Genomic DNA, 21,003 nt, shown 5'->3' on the forward strand with positions numbered 1-21,003 from the left:
ATTTTACCAAGCGACCTCTATCCAGTGAAAGATAATAATATAAAATAGAATAATAATAATAATAATAACAGAAAAACTTTTTAAATGTAATTAATTAGATTAAAAATTGTATAAAAACAGCATTTTTCAGTCAATAATGTGGTGGGGTCAGGTTAAAAAAAAAAAAGTTTTCTATTATTAAGGTTAACAATAGTAAATCAGTATTTTAATATTAAAAAAAAATAATAAATAAAATGCCTATTTTTGAACAGTTTATTTGGTCTATACAGTCTATACTGGTTTACAGTATTAATCAGCAAAGTTATGAAGAATACCATAAAGGCAAGTTTAAAATATGCAATTACAGTAAGCATCAGCATTAATAATTTAGTAATATGAACAATAATATAATATAATATAATGAGAACTGATAATAATATATAATAGATTTTTAAAATTGAAACATACATAAATAAAAATCTGATAAAATGAGTAAAAATTGTTCATAAGCAATACAGAATGATCATAATTAAAGAATAGATGTTCAAAGTTCTTTGTAGAAAGAACTATTGGGGCAAATTGCAACCAGATTTTGTATACACACTGCCCTGAGTATGCAGTTTCAATTTTCAGGAAAAAATTTCACTTTAAAATTCAGCTGAAAATGTGAAATTTGGCACTGCTGACCTCTTAATGTCCTTATTACATAAGCTTTATAACAAATTTTGAACTTAAACAAAATATAATAATTTTATTTCAATTGTAGAAGTGAATACAAATGTGGAAATGATGATTTAAAGGCTCTGATATCACTACTGTAAAAACTGCATTCACTCCATACATCATTTGCAATTCTGATATGTATGGAGAATGGTTTGCAATTCCTTTTATACCTGAAATTTGTTAGAAAATATGCAATATATTTTCTAACAAATATGTAATATGCATATTAATGAGACAGCTGTAGCAAATTTTGCTGTAGTGGCCAAAGTGAAGTAAAATGTTTTTTCTGGAAATCAAAACAGCATACATATGACATTATGTATACTAAATTTGGTTGAAATTTATCTAATAGTTCTTTCTACAGAGAGCTCTAAACAGCTGATCTTTAATTATGATCATCCTGTACATTTATAAATCACAAAATGAAATTGAAAAAGGGAAAAAATAAATGTAATAATTGTGAATTAATGAAACAGTAAAAAATATAAATCACAAAAGATTGTAAAAGTCTACTAACATACGCTTAAGCAGTTAAGAGCACACAGGGTTGGGAACTGATAGAACTGACCCAATGTTATGTAAATTCATGCATTTCCATGCACTGACTAGCAGCAAGTGGCAGTAACAGTGTATGTTCCTACATCTAATATCTCCTTCATGTTATTTATCTGGGGACTGGCTCTAAGCATTATCAAATGTAATAATTATTTTTATTTTATAACAATAATTTAAATATATAAAAAAACTGACTAATTTGTTAACAAAAACTTTTCAGTGGGTAATTTAATTTATTTGATAAAATTACTGGTGGTGACCGATCATTCAGGCTCCTAATGACCAGCTGTACAGTGCCTGTTAATTCTTAAATCATGGATAAAAGTTTTTTAAATTTAAGAAAATTATAAATCAATTTGATTATTATTATGAATGAATATAAATCTTTCAAAATTGACTTCATACATTAACCAAATTAAATATAGATAATACCACATTTTTCTCATAATTTAAAGTCAACTGTAATAAATATTTTAAATTTAAGAAAATTAATTTTTGAATTCATTATTATTATGAATGAATATAAATCTTTCAAAATTGACTTCATACATTCAATACTTTTAGAATTACATCCTTGTGATTAGATAGATGAAATAACAAAATATTTACTTTCATATAATTTGTTTTATGTGATTAGTGAATAACTGAATTTTTAGGACCCCTTCAATATGCGTGTATATAAGAGAGGTCCTGGAACAAAAGATAAGCCTACAGAAATTCCTTCAATGTTGGACAAGAGATTGATTGGTTGTATATGTAAGTATTTTAAACTTTTTTCCTTCCATTATAGAACTTATTTGCAAATGAAAATAGAGATCAAATTTTATGATATTTTGGGTACTTTATTTAAATGGTTTTTAATCTAAATCTTTTAAATATGCTATTGACTTTTAAATTTGTTTAGACGAAACACAAATATTAATTTTTCTTTTTAACTGTTAGAATATTATTTCACTGTATATGCAGAATAATTTTGCCAAATTGATTATAAATTTTAATTAATTTTACTCTTTAATAAACCATGTAGGCAATATGACAAATTGGATTGATGTTAAATTGTTTTATCAAGTTAGATTCTAAATACTTAAAATTGATATATACAGTAGAACCTCATTATCTTGAGTTATACAGTAAGACCCCGCTTAGTGCTGCCTCACTTAACACTGATTTCACATAACATGGTCTGCTCGAAGCCTTAAAAAAAAGCTCAAAATTTACGCTAATTTAAATTATCGCGGCATTTCATTGATTCATATATAATTCGATTATTTGTAAACACAAACCAATCAGCAAAAGGTGGCAAACGGTGTACTTTTTCTAAATCTATGTTTGTTTGATGCAATTTCGGAAAAAATATAACATCAGGATGAGATAGGAAATATTGACTTNATATAAAACAGCCAAAAATAGTAAGCTGAAACAAATATTCATATCTGAGAAATATATGGTGTGTTTTGAAATTCCTGTTACAAACTTATAGGACAGATTCCTTTAGAAAAACTAAGATAAAAATGTTCAGTAATGTTTTTCGAATAAAGCATTTATTAAGAAGTTATAAATGCTTAAAATTCATGTCATTCTGGAATTTGATGCATCTGAAAAGAATAAAAAGTATGCATATATTTTTTTATTGTAATCTTTTATTTTCATTAAAACAAATAAAATTTATTGTATTCATTTAAAAAGTTACTTTTTAAGTAAATTATTACCATCATGCAGCAAGCAGAGCAGTAACTAGGGTATGGCCAATGTGGCCCCCCTGCCATAGGCGCCGATTTAATAAAGGTGCCAATGAGAAGGTTTCAGGATAATATGTATTTGAAATTAATAACACAAAAAAATTTATATATTTTTATTTATACAGTAATACCTCGACTTACACTACCCCGACTTATGCAAACCCGGAGTTACGCAATTTTCAAATCTTGTTGATTCATCTTTTATTTGAGCGCCACAACAACTCTTGATTATTCACTCCCCCCACACTATTGTTCAGCTTACATGTTCGGATGTGTCGCGCGGAATCGACACATAGCTACAATTTATTTTGTGTTATTTATATCTGTGTTTGTTATATCTACGGAGACTTGAGAGACTCTATGTGGTGATTTCTCTTAACCATGAATAAATCAAAAGACGAGATAAGATTAATGAGAACATTTACTAGCTTATATACATCCGACTTGGATTTTACATAAATTGCAAAATTATACCCTGACTTATGCAAATTCGACTTACGCGGTTATCGCTCGGTCCCACCTATTGTGTAAGTACGGGTATTACTGTATAGTATTTAAATGCCATTAGATAATTTTTTTACAAAAGCATTTTTTAGAATAAAATTATTTTTTTAATAATAAAAATTAAAAAGGTGTCATTTTTATTCCTGGCCATAGGCATCCAAAATCCTAGTTACGGCTCTGGCAGCAAGTATTAAAAAAAAAATATGGAGGGAGCTTGCATCACATTACAGTAGAAAGATCATCTGATTTTGCATGTATTCTATTGCACATATAAAATACTTATTACTTTGAACTAGAATTCACTTGCCAGTGAGTTCTCAATAGGTAACATGTCTAAGTACACATTTGAAGAGTACACTGACATGATGTTAATTTGTGGTGAAGCTTGATGTAATGAAAGAGTTGCTCACCACCTTTATCAAGAGTGTTTTCTGCATTGTATTACTCCATTACATGTCATTTTTGCCAGAGTTAATGAATGGCTGTGAGAAACAAGTAACTTCAAAGAAAACAAGCCAATTTCAGTACTCCCAGGAAGTGCTGCACACCGTATCTTAATGAGACCGTACTTCATCAAGTTGAAGATGTCCCTTTGACAAGTAGCTAAACTGTTGCTTGTGGTATAGGTGTGGCTCATAGTACTGTCTGACATGTTCTGCATAAACATCAACTTCCCCCTTACCACTTCAAGAAGATACAGGAAATGAATCCAGCTGACTCTGCACCATCTGCTATATATGGTTTCTCTACACTGGTAGACACACCCCAGTTTCTATAGTAATTTTGCTCACAGATGATGCCAAATTTACCAGGGAAGCTGTTCTCAATTCATGAAACAGAACTTCAGAACATTTGGGATGAAGAAAACCTGTATGCTATGCATTCCAATGGATTTTGGCATCAATATATGGGGCAGGTATCATTGCTGGTCATTTGGTTGGGTCATGCCTCCAATTCCACCTAACAGGTACAAGTACTTGACATTCCTAGAAGTGCTACCAGAGTTAATAGATGTGCCATTGTACATTCTTTAACAAATATGGTTTCAATATGATGATGCACTGCAACACTTTGCACATGCCATCCACAATTATCTCAATCAAACATTCAAGAGAAGATGGATAGGATGAAATGGCCAATACCTTGGCCTTTGCAATCACCAGATTTAACTCTACTTGGCTTTTTCCATTGGGGCCAAATAAGGAGTCTTGTTTACCAGATCTCGTAGAGTCAGAAGAAGATCTGCTTGCATAAATTATGGTCCTGGCACAAGAAATTCCACATACACCAAATATTTTTGAGCAGTTTACCAAATATACCAGTACACTAAAACACACTTCACAGATACAATGTTTGCATAGATGTTGCAGATTGCTGTATTGAGCAGCTCTTGTAGTAGATCAGGATGCAAAGTGAAACAAACACTTAAAAAGTATTACATATTTTTATAAAAAGAACATTGGTTTCAAATACATAAAAATAAAGTACAAAATTTTAATATGAATCTACTTTTCTTAAAAACCTTTCAATTTAAATAAAAGAATAAAACTTGAATTTGTCCTCATTCATACAAAAACCTGGGAATGACATCACTGAACATTAAATATCAATAACTCCTTAATAGGTTTATTAATAAGGTTTTATTCAAAAAATATTACTGAACATTTTCTTAAAGAATCTGTCCTATAAGTTTGTAATAGGGTTTTGTGTGTTGTCAATAAACAACCAGAATATCAAATTTGAACTTAAAATGAAAGAGTACGAGGATGAGTTTGAATACTCTTTCATTTTAAGTTTGAATTTGATATTCTAGTTGTTTATCGACAACGATGGTTAATGTTCAATCTTATTCAAACATATTACGGGAACACATGAACATAAGGATGTTATTCTAAATCTTTGTCTCACCATTCAATTATGTTTGAATTTTATATTCATGTTCATTTTAGAAGATCCAGCTGGTTTGGAATTGAAATAAGCCTGAGGAAAAACCCAGAAGGGGTTATGAAAACAGTCGATATTCAAGAGTTAATCTAATTCACAGCAGTTAATGGCTGAAGTGAGTCTAATTTTAAATGATTGTTATAGTAAAGTTAAAAATTATACAGTTTCACAATTGGCGACTGTTCGGTATGCCAATAACACAATGAATAGTTTCAACAGTTCTTATCTCCCAAACTTGTCTGTCAAGAAGACACCTTACAATGGCTGATGAACAGTTGGCTAGCAGTAACACTTTCTTCGGTTATAGTAGAACTCGGTCAGTGAGACGGATTCAATTCCAATTTTCCACTTCCATGTCGACCTTATATAGTCATCAACAGCCGTCAGCTGACCAATCAGAGGCTATGCTAGTCATAGCTCTATTCCAGGTCTGCCACATCATGTGATTTAGCCAACAGTCTCTTCCTTGAGACACATGTGCCACCAATTCAAATTCAATCGATCATGTTCCTTACATGATCTCACCACCATGGCAATTATTATATTGTTTAACATATCTTTTCCACAAAACTGTCAATTATATTTCATTATGTCTAAAAGACATTAAAAAATCATTACATAAAATGTAGGTAATATGTAATCATTTTGTACTGTATATGATTATTCTTGAACAATCATATACAGTACAATAAAAATACCATAATACATTAATAGAAAAATTTTTAACTTATGATATATAAAAATTATTATATGTTCTAGTTTTATTGATAAATAATCATGTTAAATAAATATTTTATATTCTAATTTAATATATTGTTACATTAAACTGTAAAAAATAATTAACATTTAAAAATATAACCAGAGACTTAAAAATGATAATTGTTATAAGTTCCAATTACAGCTGTCCCTTGATAATCCGACAGGTATGGGACCAAAGAGGTGTTGGATTACCAAAAGTATCCGATTACCAAAAGTGATTACATATTTGGCATTGTTTTGCTAGCAGTAGCCTACAATATTCCCTACTCCAACTGTTCGAACAGAACTATTCACAGAAAACACACGAAATGTGTGTCATCGTGTAAGAATTTGTTGGGGAGATTCACGTCGCAACATGCTTCTGTGCGAGCAGACATGTAATGGGGACGGGGTACCTTGACGGGAGGTGCGTCGGACTACTGAGTATGTCGGATTACAAAACGTCGGACTATCAAGGGACAGCTGTATATATCACAAATTCACTAATAAATGTTTAATTTTGATTAATATGTCTTTAATAGATTCAATTCAAATTCTGCTTTTTTAAAGACTAATAAAAATTCTAGATTTATGAAAAAATATATTAATTCATTAAATTTGAAGATAAAATTTTAAGTTCCTCATTTTGCATGTTTGATTATTTATTATTATAGATTCTGACAAACATGAAGCCATCTATTAGTGATATTATGATAAAAATAAATGTTATTATAATTTTAGTATTATTATGACAAAAAAATAAAATGATAATACATACAACAGATGATCATTTCCATAATAATTTGTAAACACTCCAATATATACTGATAAAATAGAAATAATAACACAGAAGAGAGCAATAGGGGCAAATTTGCTAACAAATCGAACTCCAATGAAGACAACAATTCCAACAAGTACTAAAAGGATGGTTCCGTAAGTACGAATATTATGATACATTATTTCCTGGTCATTACGAAAATCTCCATATAAAGCTAAACTTGGTGCCATGTAATTCTGAAAACGACAAAAATATATTTAACTTAGAAAATTAAAAGAAAAAAAAGATAAATTAAATTTATACTTGTGGTGAAGCTTGANAAAAAATCAATATTACATATAAATTATAAACAAGCATTCTTATTATTATAAAATTATAAATAGTACATTAAACAATATGTAATACAAAAGTCCAAAAAAGTTTGATTATTAATTAAAAAGAGATCATTACAACTATCATTTTCATTTTAATTTAATTTCATAATATACTACTAATTTTACATTTAGTTTACTTTTATTCATCAAGCAAACTAAATTAAGTAAAATTCAGTAGTTGTAACTTAATGAAATGTGCTATTATATATGCTTATATTATTGACCAAGATTTAATAACTCCCATTAAACAGTATATTGTATATAAAATATATATAAATATTCCTCATACAACACAGCACTTCTATAACATGATTTCATTCTATCAAGGTTCGAAAATTGGGGAAATTCCCTGTACAATATGGTTTCACTCTGACAGTTTGAGAATTTGGGAAAGCCCTCTGTACAAAATTTCACAATTTTTAAGTGTCAAACGCCATTATTTTATATATTTTTTTATTCAAATAAGCATGTGTGTTGTCTCAAATTTGCCCATGAATTTTAGAATATTGAAATTTTCAGTTTGTTTTGTCCCTTTTGTCAGGTTTACTTTAAGGAAAACTGATAGTACAATTTTTTTCTTCCTCTGTGAGGACCCGAACAGGGGTCGACTGAGAGGTCCGAATTATGGGTGTTGATTTAAAATAAAGAGCTCCTTTTCAGACGCTAAGGAAATGGATTAGGTGTCTCGATTGAACAATGCAATTGTTTTTTTTTCGTAAATTTGTTAAACAATGGAAACAGATAAATTCGAGGAAAACGCGACGAGAGAGAGGAATCATATTCAGTCGCAACGTTGACCTCTCCCGTGCCCTTCATTAGGTTTCGAATTGTCACCAGGTGACTATGAGAGACCAATGGAGAGGCGACGACGGTTAAGAAATCTATAAAACCGTGCGATTCAAGGGACAAAGGTTCTTGGTTCTTGGTGCTCCTCTCCAGGATTTTTGTGATCCTACTTATCAACAGCGACCGATTCGTCAACTCCTGTGACTTACTGTCGTTCTCCCGTGACGTCTTGATTTGAACAGATTTGCCTTTCACCAGAGACTTTCGCCGAAGCGGTGCCGCACGCCCCGGGGCCGTTGATCTCAACGTACGACATCGAAGGACCAAACGGAGAAAGTCAGACCCTTGAAGGAACTTTTAATTTGCTCCCCGAGCTGTGTTACGTTGAAAATTTGAAGAACGTTGTAAGAATTTTTTGTTATATAATAAACGGGTTAAAGATGGTAAACCTGTCTCAGAAAGTCATTCAGCGCCCACACGACAGAAAGGACCGCTCGGCTGTCGAAAAACCCTCACCCTAATCGGCTGACCTCACACCTCTATCCTAGCTTTCTTTCATTGTCATTGCTTTCAGACTAGCCTTTAAAATTGTCACTGTGTTTTGTTTTTATAGATTAATCTTTGTATTTAGTAAAGTTTATTTAAAATTTTTAAGTAAGTGTTTATTAATTTTTTTTAACTATAAGCAAGTAATCATTTGTAAAAATGACAAACAAAATATAGCTGTCTCTATATTTTATCTGTCATTTTTACAAATGATTACTTGTCTATGATTGAGTTGGAAACTGTTTCCAACTCAATTTGGTATTCAAACAAATTTTGGGGGGAATCCATCATTCAGTAATCAACTGAACAAATATGACCCACTAAAACAAATTCTTGATTAATAACAGCTTTTATTTTGTCATCCATAAAAACTTTTTATGATAGAAATAAAAAATGAAGATGCTGCTGATATTTCTTGTCAAGATCAACAAAAAAGCTCAGAAAATAATGATACATTGTAATAAGAAAACAATCTGGTTTAACTAAAATTAATATTAATGCATAATACAATACTTTTAATTGTGATTGTTAGTTAATTATCAATTGGAAATAAATTATTGATTACTTTCGTAAACATATTTCTCTTAGTAACAAAAAAGAATAGTATACTTTTGGTATATATAGTTATCTTAGTTATCTTTTGGAACCTAACTCTATGAAACAGAGGACGAGTGCAAAACATATAGCATGGATTCACATAATATGGCACTTTTTTGGAATCTAACTACCATTACACAAGGGATAACTGTATTTTGCACCTGTTTAGTTTTTCCTTAGTCTGCTACAATGTGTTAAAAATTAATAACTACATTATTAAAAATATTGTTGTTTAGAACACCATCCTTTTAAAAACCCTGTGCCCAGAACAGAATAAAATTTGAATCTATAATTTTGACTAATCAATAGAACTAGAATTGTAATTTTATTTATTCACTGAAAATTAGGAAAGATTTAATTTCTGGAGTCAGTTTAAATAATAATTGTTATTAAATGTGAGAAAGATCAATTAAAACAGACGTGCTCTAAGTTAACCACATGTCATTTGTTACCTTTGAAACAATATGTATCTAACATGTGATCTATTCATTTATGACTTATAGCCAGGAGATAAATCTGCCATTCAAGGTTGAAAGTGATCATTTTTGTTTGAAACCTTATAATGGACATATCTAGTCTGTTTAAAACAAAGACTTAACGGAAAGATTTGGATTATATTACATTAAAATAGCTGAAAAAATTATATAAAAAATAAGTGAATAATAGCTAATACCATTCCTGTATGGAAATTGAAATTCTCTTATCAATCTGTTATCTGTATCAATTTCATCATAAAATACTTCAAAATTTTTTGTTTAAATCACTTTTATTTAGTGACATCATTCAAAAATAATTCTTTACCTGTGTGTGTATTAATATATACGTGTAATTGTAATATTATCTGTGAATTTAGATTCTATAATTTGAATTGTAACTTTTAAACTGTTTTCTTCTTAAATCTTTAAAAGTTGATTCTGTCAAATTTTAAAAATGCTTAAAATTCTTAACATATCTTATTATTAAAATTAAAGTATTAGAAATAAACATTTTTAATATGTACTTACAAGAAAAATTTCAACAGCACCAGTAATATACATTGCTCCAGCAAATGATGTTGCTAAATAAAACAATATTCCTACAGCACCACCAAATTCAGGACCTAAGGCTCTAGATATCATGAAATATGATCCACCAGCTTAAAATGAAATTTAAAAATAACTATTGTCAGCATTTAATAAATATGATAATTTATATTAAATTTTTAAAATATAGTAACAGATATGTATAATAATTTCAATAAAATCAAGATAAAAATAAACATGCAATTCTTAGTATTATTAGGCTAATGTCAGACAAGCATCAAAATGGATAGATGCTGTTTTTTCCATTCATGGATGTGAAGTCAATCATCAGATGAGCATTATATTCCATGGTGTGCATTAGTAGTCAGTTTTCTTTCAGATGTGTATATATCAACATGAATCTCAGCTCTTTGCTTAAAGTTTATGTTTTGTCATAATTTTTATGCTCCATTTAGTAAAGTATCCTATAGTGCTTGCTATTTATAATCTGATTAAAATATGATTTCTACAGATGAAAAGATAAATAATATACTGTATATATATATACATACATATATATTACGAAAACATCAAATTTGTGTTAGGAACGTGAAAATACCAAAAAATCTAATTATATATATATAATAGTTTGTCCGAATAGTTTGTCCATTATTCAGAGGTACATGCTGATGGCTATATTGCATTTTAACCCAGTCATTATATATATATATATAATGACTGGGTTAAAATACATATATATAAACAATTATATATATATATATATATATATATAATTAGATTTTTTGGTATTTTCACATTCCTAACACAAATTTGATGTTTTTGTAATCCACTGTATTCTTCATTTTATAATGACCAGGTTAAAATACAATATGGCCACCAGCATGTACCTCCGAATAGTGGACAAACTTCTGTCCAATGGTGTCTGCTATTCGGAGATTATTTTCTTACATAAGACTAATATTGAAAATATCATCATCATCATCATTTCTTTATTAGCAAATGGGAATAATTCCCCTGTTACAGGGGGAATACAATCAAATAAGTTGAATAGATTTACATTTATGTTTTACAGTAGTGTTTAGGTCATTAAAAGTCATTTATTATTTTCTAATTTATACATTTATTTCATGGTAAACATTTATATTATAACAAGAGTTTTGTATAAATACATTAAAGTAATTATTTTTATTCTGTTACTATTTTAAAGGATTATTTTTAAACATATTTAAGATATTAGCTTAAGTTTCTATATATATCCATTATTTCAACAAAATAATTATAAATTTTATGTAAATCCTTTTTTATTAATATTGTTTAAATTTGTTAGAAGATCAAGTTGCAAGTTGCTATTGAATATATGAACAATTTCATATTGATCACGTATATTATTAAGTTTTAAACATTTTAATAACAAGTGAAAAGGTGAAAATTTGTCAGAGTTACATAGAAAACATTTATTATTATTGAATTTTATATAAATATTATTAATGTAGAGTGAATATTTATTTAAGAAAAGTTGGATTATTAGTCGTTTAACATTAAAATTAACAGATAGTGACATGTATGGTTGAATGGATGGAATTCTAAGTAGGTCAATGTACTGTACCAAGAATGATAGTTACTATGGGTTAGAGAGAGTTGGTCTTTGATTATTGATTGGGATATTGCAGAGTTCAAAAGGAAAGAATAACCGTATTTCCAATCTTGCTATTTGGAGATTATACAGTATATATCTTTTTGACCTGATACCTTCAGAGACAAACAATGCTCTACTGTTAATAAATTTAGAAAAATTTTATTGATTTATATTATTATTTTTAAATAATTCTAAAATAATTACATTTTCATTTTGATAAATTTATATTCAAGTTATTTAGAGGTATTAACTTAAGTGTCTGATACCAGGGCATTTACAAAGTCTCTGTATTTAAATTTTCTTTTCTTTTTTATTGCCATATTCTTTGAATTTTTCACCAAAGATACTGATATTATTTATAAAAAATATCTGCATTGAATTTAATTCATTAAGATATTCTTTACCAAGTTTAAAATCAGTCAAATAAATGAATTGGTATCCCTCTTATGCTATAGTTCCAATTATCTGGGAGCAATTTAATCCAAACTTCTGCATTATTTGAGGAAAATTATGGAAGAATATTTTGTCAATTAAGACAAGAAACTTTGCTTCAAGTAGATATTAAAATGATCTGTCATAAATTAATCAATCAATTCCCTAGATTATCATTATTATTTATATTGTAATATATATAATATTGATAATCTAGGGAATTGATTGATTAATTTATAACAGATCATTTNCTGATATGTTGGATTTATGCAAAAAAAACAAAATTAACAAATCTCAAATATATATTATTAAAGCTGTTTGTTTTGAAATGTTTTGCAGATACATCACTAATAATCTTTTAAAATTATGCCTTTCATTTATTTACATAATAATGAAATTCACAAATATTGTAAAACACTTAGAAATAGTATTATCATTTTTTATTCTAAAAATTTAATAAACTATAAAAAAACAAGGGTATTTATCTACTTACATATTTATGTAGTTATGAGTTATCCTCCTGCATGTTTCATCACATTGTATTGAATGTTGCTTTCCAATGTTGCATTGTGTTGCATAGCATATTTTGCAATCAGATAAAATATCGTGCTATTCAAAAATAAAAATTTAAAATTTATTTGAAATTTTTCAAAGCAATTTTGCTAAAATAGTACAGTTAATAATTTTGGTTGTTATTACATTAAAACTTAATTATTACTGCTTGAATTGAATTTTAAAGTAATACAACTTACTCATACTTTCTTTCATTTAGAACTTGCTTCATAGGCTAGCCATTTTTTAACAATAATTGTCACTAGTACATGAAACTTATTTTCCGTTTAAAATGGTCTTCTCTGTACAAATTCAGCAATATACCAATTTAGTTGTTTTCTTGTTGATTCATGTTGAATAAATATTGTGCTTTTTTGTACTTTTTTACCATATTGAATTTGTCTGTCTGTCCTGATACCATCATCATACCAACATTCATTTTGTTACACCCACATTTTGGATATTTCTACTTTAAATATAAGTTTGTTTTAAAAGTTGAAAGATTTCAAAATCTAATATACCATATTCCTGTAGCATACAAATATCAACTTCAGACATAAACTATTCATTAATTTCAAAAATTGAACGAATAGTTCATTATCTATACATTGTCTCATCAATACAGTACATTCTCAAACCAAAGACTGTATGGTATGTTTGATTTCTTAAAAAATAGTTCTTTTAAAAGTATTTTTCATTTATATCAGAATATGTCGTTGAAACAAATCAATCTTAACAAAATTTTATACAGATCAAAGGATTTAATTATTTCATTTGATTAATGTCATATGATATTGGGCCATATTAATGCTACTATTAATAATTAAATGTTAAGTAATTTCACCTAGAGATAGTCATTAGACACCATCTCTTGATAAATTTAATGATTATAATTAATATTAATATACAAATAGCAATAATATAGCCAGATATAATCCAGCAATCGTTTGACATTAATCTTAAAGATTGGGTTAAACAATGTTTGTATTTGTTTATTTTATTTGGTTACCCATTCAAACTTGTCTATGATGTTTTGTAAGCATGCAACAGAGCATGATGGATGACATTGGAAAACGATATACAATGCAATCTGTGGGAGGATAATCCACAAGTACCAAACAAGTTTAGTTTACATTCATGATGAAAGAATCTATAGCTTACAAAGTAACACTAACTCAGGCAGTAACCTTCAAGAAATTCTGTTATGAGTTATTACTTTGTCAGTTGTAGAACTATTTTATTATAAATATGAACTGAATTGGTTCTTTTTATAATTTTCTAAATTTTCTCCATTTATTTTATTATATATTTCTATTTAAGGATATTCATATAGTCAATAGAGAGGTTGTGGCCAATGTTTTCAATGCCAAAACGTGTACATCGGACGTTCAGTGCTGCCTTCCTGTAAGCCTAGAAGTTTGACAATGGTGCTTGGAATGTCGAGCATGATTCCACTGACGTTCCAAACGCCATTGTCAAACTTCTAGGCTTACAGGAAGGGATGCTGAACGTCCGACGTACATGTTTTGGCGTTGAAAATATCGGCCACAACCTCTCTATTCTTTTGATCTGTACTAAGCTATTACTTTTATATTAAGTTGTTTTGTATTAGTTAGTATATGAATTATGAGAAATTTATTTTTTGTAATATAATATATATATTTACAAATTTTATGTAAAAGATTTTGACTTTTGTTTTTTCAGACATTCACAACTTGCATTTCTTTAAGTGCAATAGCAACAAATGGTATTGTTCCAGGTAAAATTATTTGACTTTATATTTTCATAGTATTTAATATATAATTTAATTGCTTTCTTTTAATCTAGTCTATTCTTGCTAGCAAAAGTAAAAATTTTAATAAATTATCTTGTAATATTTTATTACATATATTATATATATATATACACATATATTTATGAAGAATATATATATATAATTATGGAAGAATATTTTGTCAATTAAGACAAGAAACTTTGCTTCAAGTAGATATTAAAATGATCTGTCATAAATTAATCAATCAATTCCCTAGATTATCATTATTATTTATATTGTAATATATATAATATTGATAATCTAGGGAATTGATTGATTAATTTATAACAGATCATTTTAATATCTACTTGAAGCAAAGTTTCTTGTCTTAATTGACAAAATATTCTTCCATAATTATATATATATATTCTTCATAAATATATGTGTATATATATATATAATATATGTAATAAAATATTACAAGATAATTTATTAAAATTTTTACTTTTGCTAGCAAGAATAGACTAGATTAAAAGAAAGCAATTAAATTATATATTAAATACTATGAAAATATAAAGTCAAATAATTTTACCTGGAACAATACCATTTGTTGCTATTGCACTTAAAGAAATGCAAGTTGTGAATGTCTGAAAAAACAAAAGTCAAAATCTTTTACATAAAATTTGTAAATATATATATTATATTACAAAAAATAAATTTCTCATAATTCATATACTAACTAATACAAAACAACTTAATATAAAAGTAATAGCTTAGTACAGATCAAAAGAATAGAGAGGTTGTGGCCGATATTTTCAACGCCAAAACATGTACGTCGGACGTTCAGCATCCCTTCCTGTAAGCCTAGAAGTTTGACAATGGCGTTTGGAACGTCAGTGGAATCATGCTCGACATTCCAAGCACCATTGTCAAACTTCTAGGCTTACAGGAAGGCAGCACTGAACGTCCGATGTACACGTTTTGGCATTGAAAACATTGGCCACAACCTCTCTATTGACTATATGAATATCCTTAAATAGAAATATATAATAAAATAAATGGAGAAAATTTAGAAAATTATAAAAAGAACCAATTCAGTTCATATTTATAATAAAATAGTTCTACAACTGACAAAGTAATAACTCATAACAGAATTTCTTGAAGGTTACTGCCTGAGTTAGTGTTACTTTGTAAGCTATAGATTCTTTCATCATGAATGTAAACTAAACTTGTTTGGTACTTGTGGATTATCCTCCCACAGATTGCATTGTATATCGTTTTCCAATGTCATCCATCATGCTCTGTTGCATGCTTACAAAACATCATAGACAAGTTTGAATGGGTAACCAAATAAAATAAACAAATACAAACATTGTTTAACCCAATCTTTAAGATTAATGTCAAACGATTGCTGGATTATATCTGGCTATATTATTGCTATTTGTATATTAATATTAATTATAATCATTAAATTTATCAAGAGATGGTGTCTAATGACTATCTCTAGGTGAAATTACTTAACATTTAATTATTAATAGTAGCATTAATATGGCCCAATATCATATGACATTAATCAAATGAAATAATTAAATCCTTTGATCTGTATAAAATTTTGTTAAGATTGATTTGTTTCAACGACATATTCTGATATAAATGAAAAATACTTTTAAAAGAACTATTTTTTAAGAAATCAAACATACCATACAGTCTTTGGTTTGAGAATGTACTGTATTGATGAGACAATGTATAGATAATGAACTATTCGTTCAATTTTTGAAATTAATGAATAGTTTATGTCTGAAGTTGATATTTGTATGCTACAGGAATATGGTATATTAGATTTTGAAATCTTTCAACTTTTAAAACAAACTTATATTTAAAGTAGAAATATCCAAAATGTGGGTGTAACAAAATGAATGTTGGTATGATGATGGTATCAGGACAGACAGACAAATTCAATATGGTAAAAAAGTACAAAAAAGCACAATATTTATTCAACATGAATCAACAAGAAAACAACTAAATTGGTATATTGCTGAATTTGTACAGAGAAGACCATTTTAAACGGAAAATAAGTTTCATGTACTAGTGACAATTATTGTTAAAAAATGGCTAGCCTATGAAGCAAGTTCTAAATGAAAGAAAGTATGAGTAAGTTGTATTACTTTAAAATTCAATTCAAGCAGTAATAATTAAGTTTTAATGTAATAACAACCAAAATTATTAACTGTACTATTTTAGCAAAATTGCTTTGAAAAATTTCAAATAAATTTTAAATTTTTATTTTTGAATAGCACGATATTTTATCTGATTGCAAAATATGCTATGCAACACAATGCAACATTGGAAAGCAACATTCAATACAACTTAAGTGTCTGATACCAGGGCATTTACAAAGTCTCTGTATTTAAATTTTCTTTTCTTTTTTATTGCCATATTCTTTGAATTTTTCACCAAAGATACTGATATTATTTATAAAAAATATCTGCATTGAATTTAATTCATTAAGATATTCTTTACCAAGTTTAAAATCAGTCAAATAAATGAATTGGTATCCCTCTTATGCTATAGTTCCAATTATCTGGGAGCAATTTAATCCAAACTTCTGCATTATTTGAGGAAAATTATGGAAGAATATTTTGTCAATTAAGACAAGAAACTTTGCTTCAAGTAGATATTAAAATGATCTGTCATAAATTAATCAATCAATTCCCTAGATTATCATTATTATTTATATTGTAATATATATAATATTGATAATCTAGGGAATTGATTGATTAATTTATAACAGATCATTTTAATATCTACTTGAAGCAAAGTTTCTTGTCTTAATTGACAAAATATTCTTCCATAATTTTCCTCAAATAATGCAGAAGTTTGGATTAAATTGCTCCCAGATAATTGGAACTATAGCATAAGAGGGATACCAATTCATTTATTTGACTGATTTTAAACTTGGTAAAGAATATCTTAATGAATTAAATTCAATGCAGATATTTTTTATAAATAATATCAGTATCTTTGGTGNAACTTTTATATTATGCTATGGAAATATTATTTGTCTGTTTTAATGTTTGCATTTGATACTTACCACACAACATGATAACAAAACAATTAGAAAAGCTTGTGGAATACCAGCAACACCAACTATCCAAACAAGACGAATGAAGAAAATTACACCAAATATGTTCTGAATACATGGAAGATAAACACCAGCAATAGTCCCAAGATTTGCTTTCTAGAAATATATATATAAAATTATATATTTTTTTCAATAAAAATTAATACATATCTTACATAAACATTGGAAACTTCCTCTTAAAATTCTTAAATGTATGAATTTAATATCATTGATATTATTTTTATCAATAAAAATAGCATCAACGATATTAAGTGTTTTGTATTCATCATCATTTAATGATTTAATAAAAGAATTGAAGAATTAAAATTATATTTTCTGACTTTTATAAAATTATGTTTTTGTGATTAATAAATTTTATTAAGAGTTATTTAAAAAAAATTGTTTAGAATCTAATACCAATTGAAGATACTAGCTTAATATATAAATATATCACACCAACAACAACCAGCAAAAACAAAAAAAACTCTTACTGTATCTAACATTTTCTTCCATTTATAACAGACATCGTCAGGTAACTTAAATGGAAGAACAAAAACACTTAAAAATTAAAATCTTAAAACAATATTTTTTAAATTACAGATCAAGTGCACAAAGTTGCACATGTTTTATGCATCAAATTAGGCCAGTTCTTTATTCTTCCATTTAAGTTAATCAGTTAAACATGATGATGTCCATTATAAATGGAAGAAAACGTTAGTTACAGTAAGAGTTTTTCTTTTTTTGCTGGTTATTGGCAGTGGCGTGATATAGTTATTGAGAATCATTTAAATTTTGAATAATCACAGCTATTTAACCTGCTATAATGAATTTTGATAATTGTAAATTTAAATTCTTCAATAATAACATTCAATAGTAATTTATATTCTCTAAAAAGATCTATAATCAACAGAAATATATAAAAAGAAAAATTAGGTAATTAACTAATAAAATTTAATGTAATATACTTTTGGTTTTGGTTTTGCTTCACTATCATCAACACTTGGAATAGCTACATTGTAATTGGCCAATGAACTGAGAAGTGTTGCAACCCTAGGTCTTTCTGGCATTTCTTCCTAGAAATATCAATTAGCAAAAACTTTAAAAAATATATAAAATTAATTTTCAAATATATTATTACAAAAAGAATTATTATATTTCAGACAATTATTATAACAAGTAATTTTCAACTAATCATAAATTTTAAAAAACTTTAAGTTTTAATTTAATAATTTACATAATAAACCTCAAAAAACAAATAAGAAATTTTATGCTGTTCTCTTCATTTCTATTAAAATATAAAAATCAATTGAAACTTATATAAGTTTTTATTGGAACATTCAAACCTAGTAACAGCTCATGAACCCAGAAAATAGAGGGGCCAGTTTCAAAACATGTTATTTATATGAATAATAGAAAATTTGTCATGATACATTCAACAGCTCAATAAAAACCGGAGATACTACAAAAAATTTTTACAAGTTGTATTGTGGGGAATTACCATATTTTATATTCTATTTTATTTTATTTAGTTTATTCTTATTTATTGTATTAATTTTGTTATGCTTGTTTACTTAATTCGATTTCAGTATACAGCATGTGTTCTAATATAATTTTAAATTTTTAACATGTTGTTCGAAAAGCTATTGATTCAAACGTCTTTAACCTGATGATGGCGCATAGAATGGGTTGAAAACGTTTGTTCAGCAAAATAAATGAGCTTTCTCAGTATTAAAGTGTGTTGACTTTATAAAGTTAAAGAATCTGAGTGTGAATAAGAAAGTATAAATTTATCTACAAATTTTAAAATAATAACAATTAAACATTCTTATTTAAACCCTAGTTTTAACAGAAAAATTTCTGAGATAATGAAAATTATAGCTGAATTATACTAATTTTCTGAAGTTTTTAAAAAAATCATAAATGAAATTCAAATGAAAATTTTTCATTTCATTAATTTACTTTTTTATTTTTCTTTGCCACTTGTAAGAATGTGTCATCAAATTATTGGAATCTATCCCAATCATATCAATTGTCAATGAAACAAAATACTACATACATACATACTTTAAATTTTGGATAAAACTACCTTTAATCTTTGAATGACCAATAGTTTCATGTGAAATACAGCAAAATTTTTAAAATAGTTCATAAAACCAAACCAACTTAACAATAAATTGATATAATACAGTAAAAACAAATTCCTATTTCTTTGAGAATTGAACATTTTAGTTAACTTACAAATCATTGTTCAGATTACTTAATTATAGCTTGTATTAGAATTTTTCAAAAAATATTACTGTACCGGTATTTAAATTTTTTCTAACGAGTTGTTCTATTTTAAATGTAGATGCCTGAAGTTTTAAAAAAAACCAAACATTTGCAAGATTTACAATTAAATTTGTTATTTTTGTAACCTATGTACAAGTAGTTTCTTTTTTATAAAATTGTACATGATCCAATGTACTGTACCTCTGATCTATTATAAGTTATGTAAGTTAATTTATTTTTGTTTCATTGAAGCAAAAAGTAGGAAGTTATATAACTCTTTGTATAAAAAAAAAAAAGGCATTACAGTACAGAAAATTTCAATGCTAATTTCACTGTTCTTAATCCAAATTAAAAATACATTTTTGTCTACTTTTAACGACTTATTATGCTTATTAATAATTTGTACGGTACAGTATCTAGATATGTAATAATTCAAAAACTAATTCCATTCAATTAGAAATTTCTCAAACTTTTATATTTTTATAATTAATTTTTTTAGTTAATGAAATTAAAACTTATTTTAAAACTTACATGGTATAAATACATATTTTTTTCATAACTGGACAACTGATCATCAATAATTGGTTGATCTTCAGGTAATAATCCATCACCTAAATAATTGGATAAAATTCACATCATTTAGTTATTGTTGAATAGTTTAATAAAAATATTTAAATCTATAATCTATGAGTTTGACTTCATAAATTAATCAATGATTGAAATAAACTGAGGAGCACTAATGGTAAAGAACAGATTTTCATGTAATCCAACACATTATTTACAAATTAAATGTTTTTCATAATATTAGTTGCTTTCATCAAATTCTACCATTATTTTATTGTCAGTGCTCTTCAGTTTACTTTATGGAGTCAAATATTGTGAAGAATATATTTAAATAGATGAGCCCAGTGTTGCTTAGACAAAAAGTAACGATAGCAAAGATTAAGATTATTAGA

At 27.2% G+C, this 21,003-nt stretch overlaps 1 protein-coding gene across 1 annotated transcript in view; it reads right to left on the minus strand.

Moving 5' to 3' along the window:
* LOC111619351 (solute carrier family 12 member 6-like) overlaps positions 1-21,003 on the minus strand; it is a 124,964-nt gene that overhangs the window by 51,382 nt on the left and 52,579 nt on the right. The window contains exons 2-7 of the mRNA XM_023361061.1: positions 20,579-20,658; positions 18,745-18,852; positions 17,750-17,896; positions 15,251-15,305; positions 10,268-10,398; positions 6,961-7,196 (exon numbers count right to left, since the gene is read on the minus strand). Coding sequence (XP_023216829.1) covers positions 6,961-7,196; positions 10,268-10,398; positions 15,251-15,305; positions 17,750-17,896; positions 18,745-18,852; positions 20,579-20,658 — 757 coding nt within the window. The remainder of the gene's footprint in view (positions 1-6,960; positions 7,197-10,267; positions 10,399-15,250; positions 15,306-17,749; positions 17,897-18,744; positions 18,853-20,578; positions 20,659-21,003) is intronic.

This window comes from Centruroides sculpturatus, unplaced genomic scaffold, assembly GCF_000671375.1.
Source record: "Centruroides sculpturatus isolate CEXI.00-Female unplaced genomic scaffold, Cexi_2.0 scaffold174, whole genome shotgun sequence".
Classification (NCBI taxonomy): Eukaryota; Metazoa; Arthropoda; class Arachnida; order Scorpiones; family Buthidae; genus Centruroides; species Centruroides sculpturatus.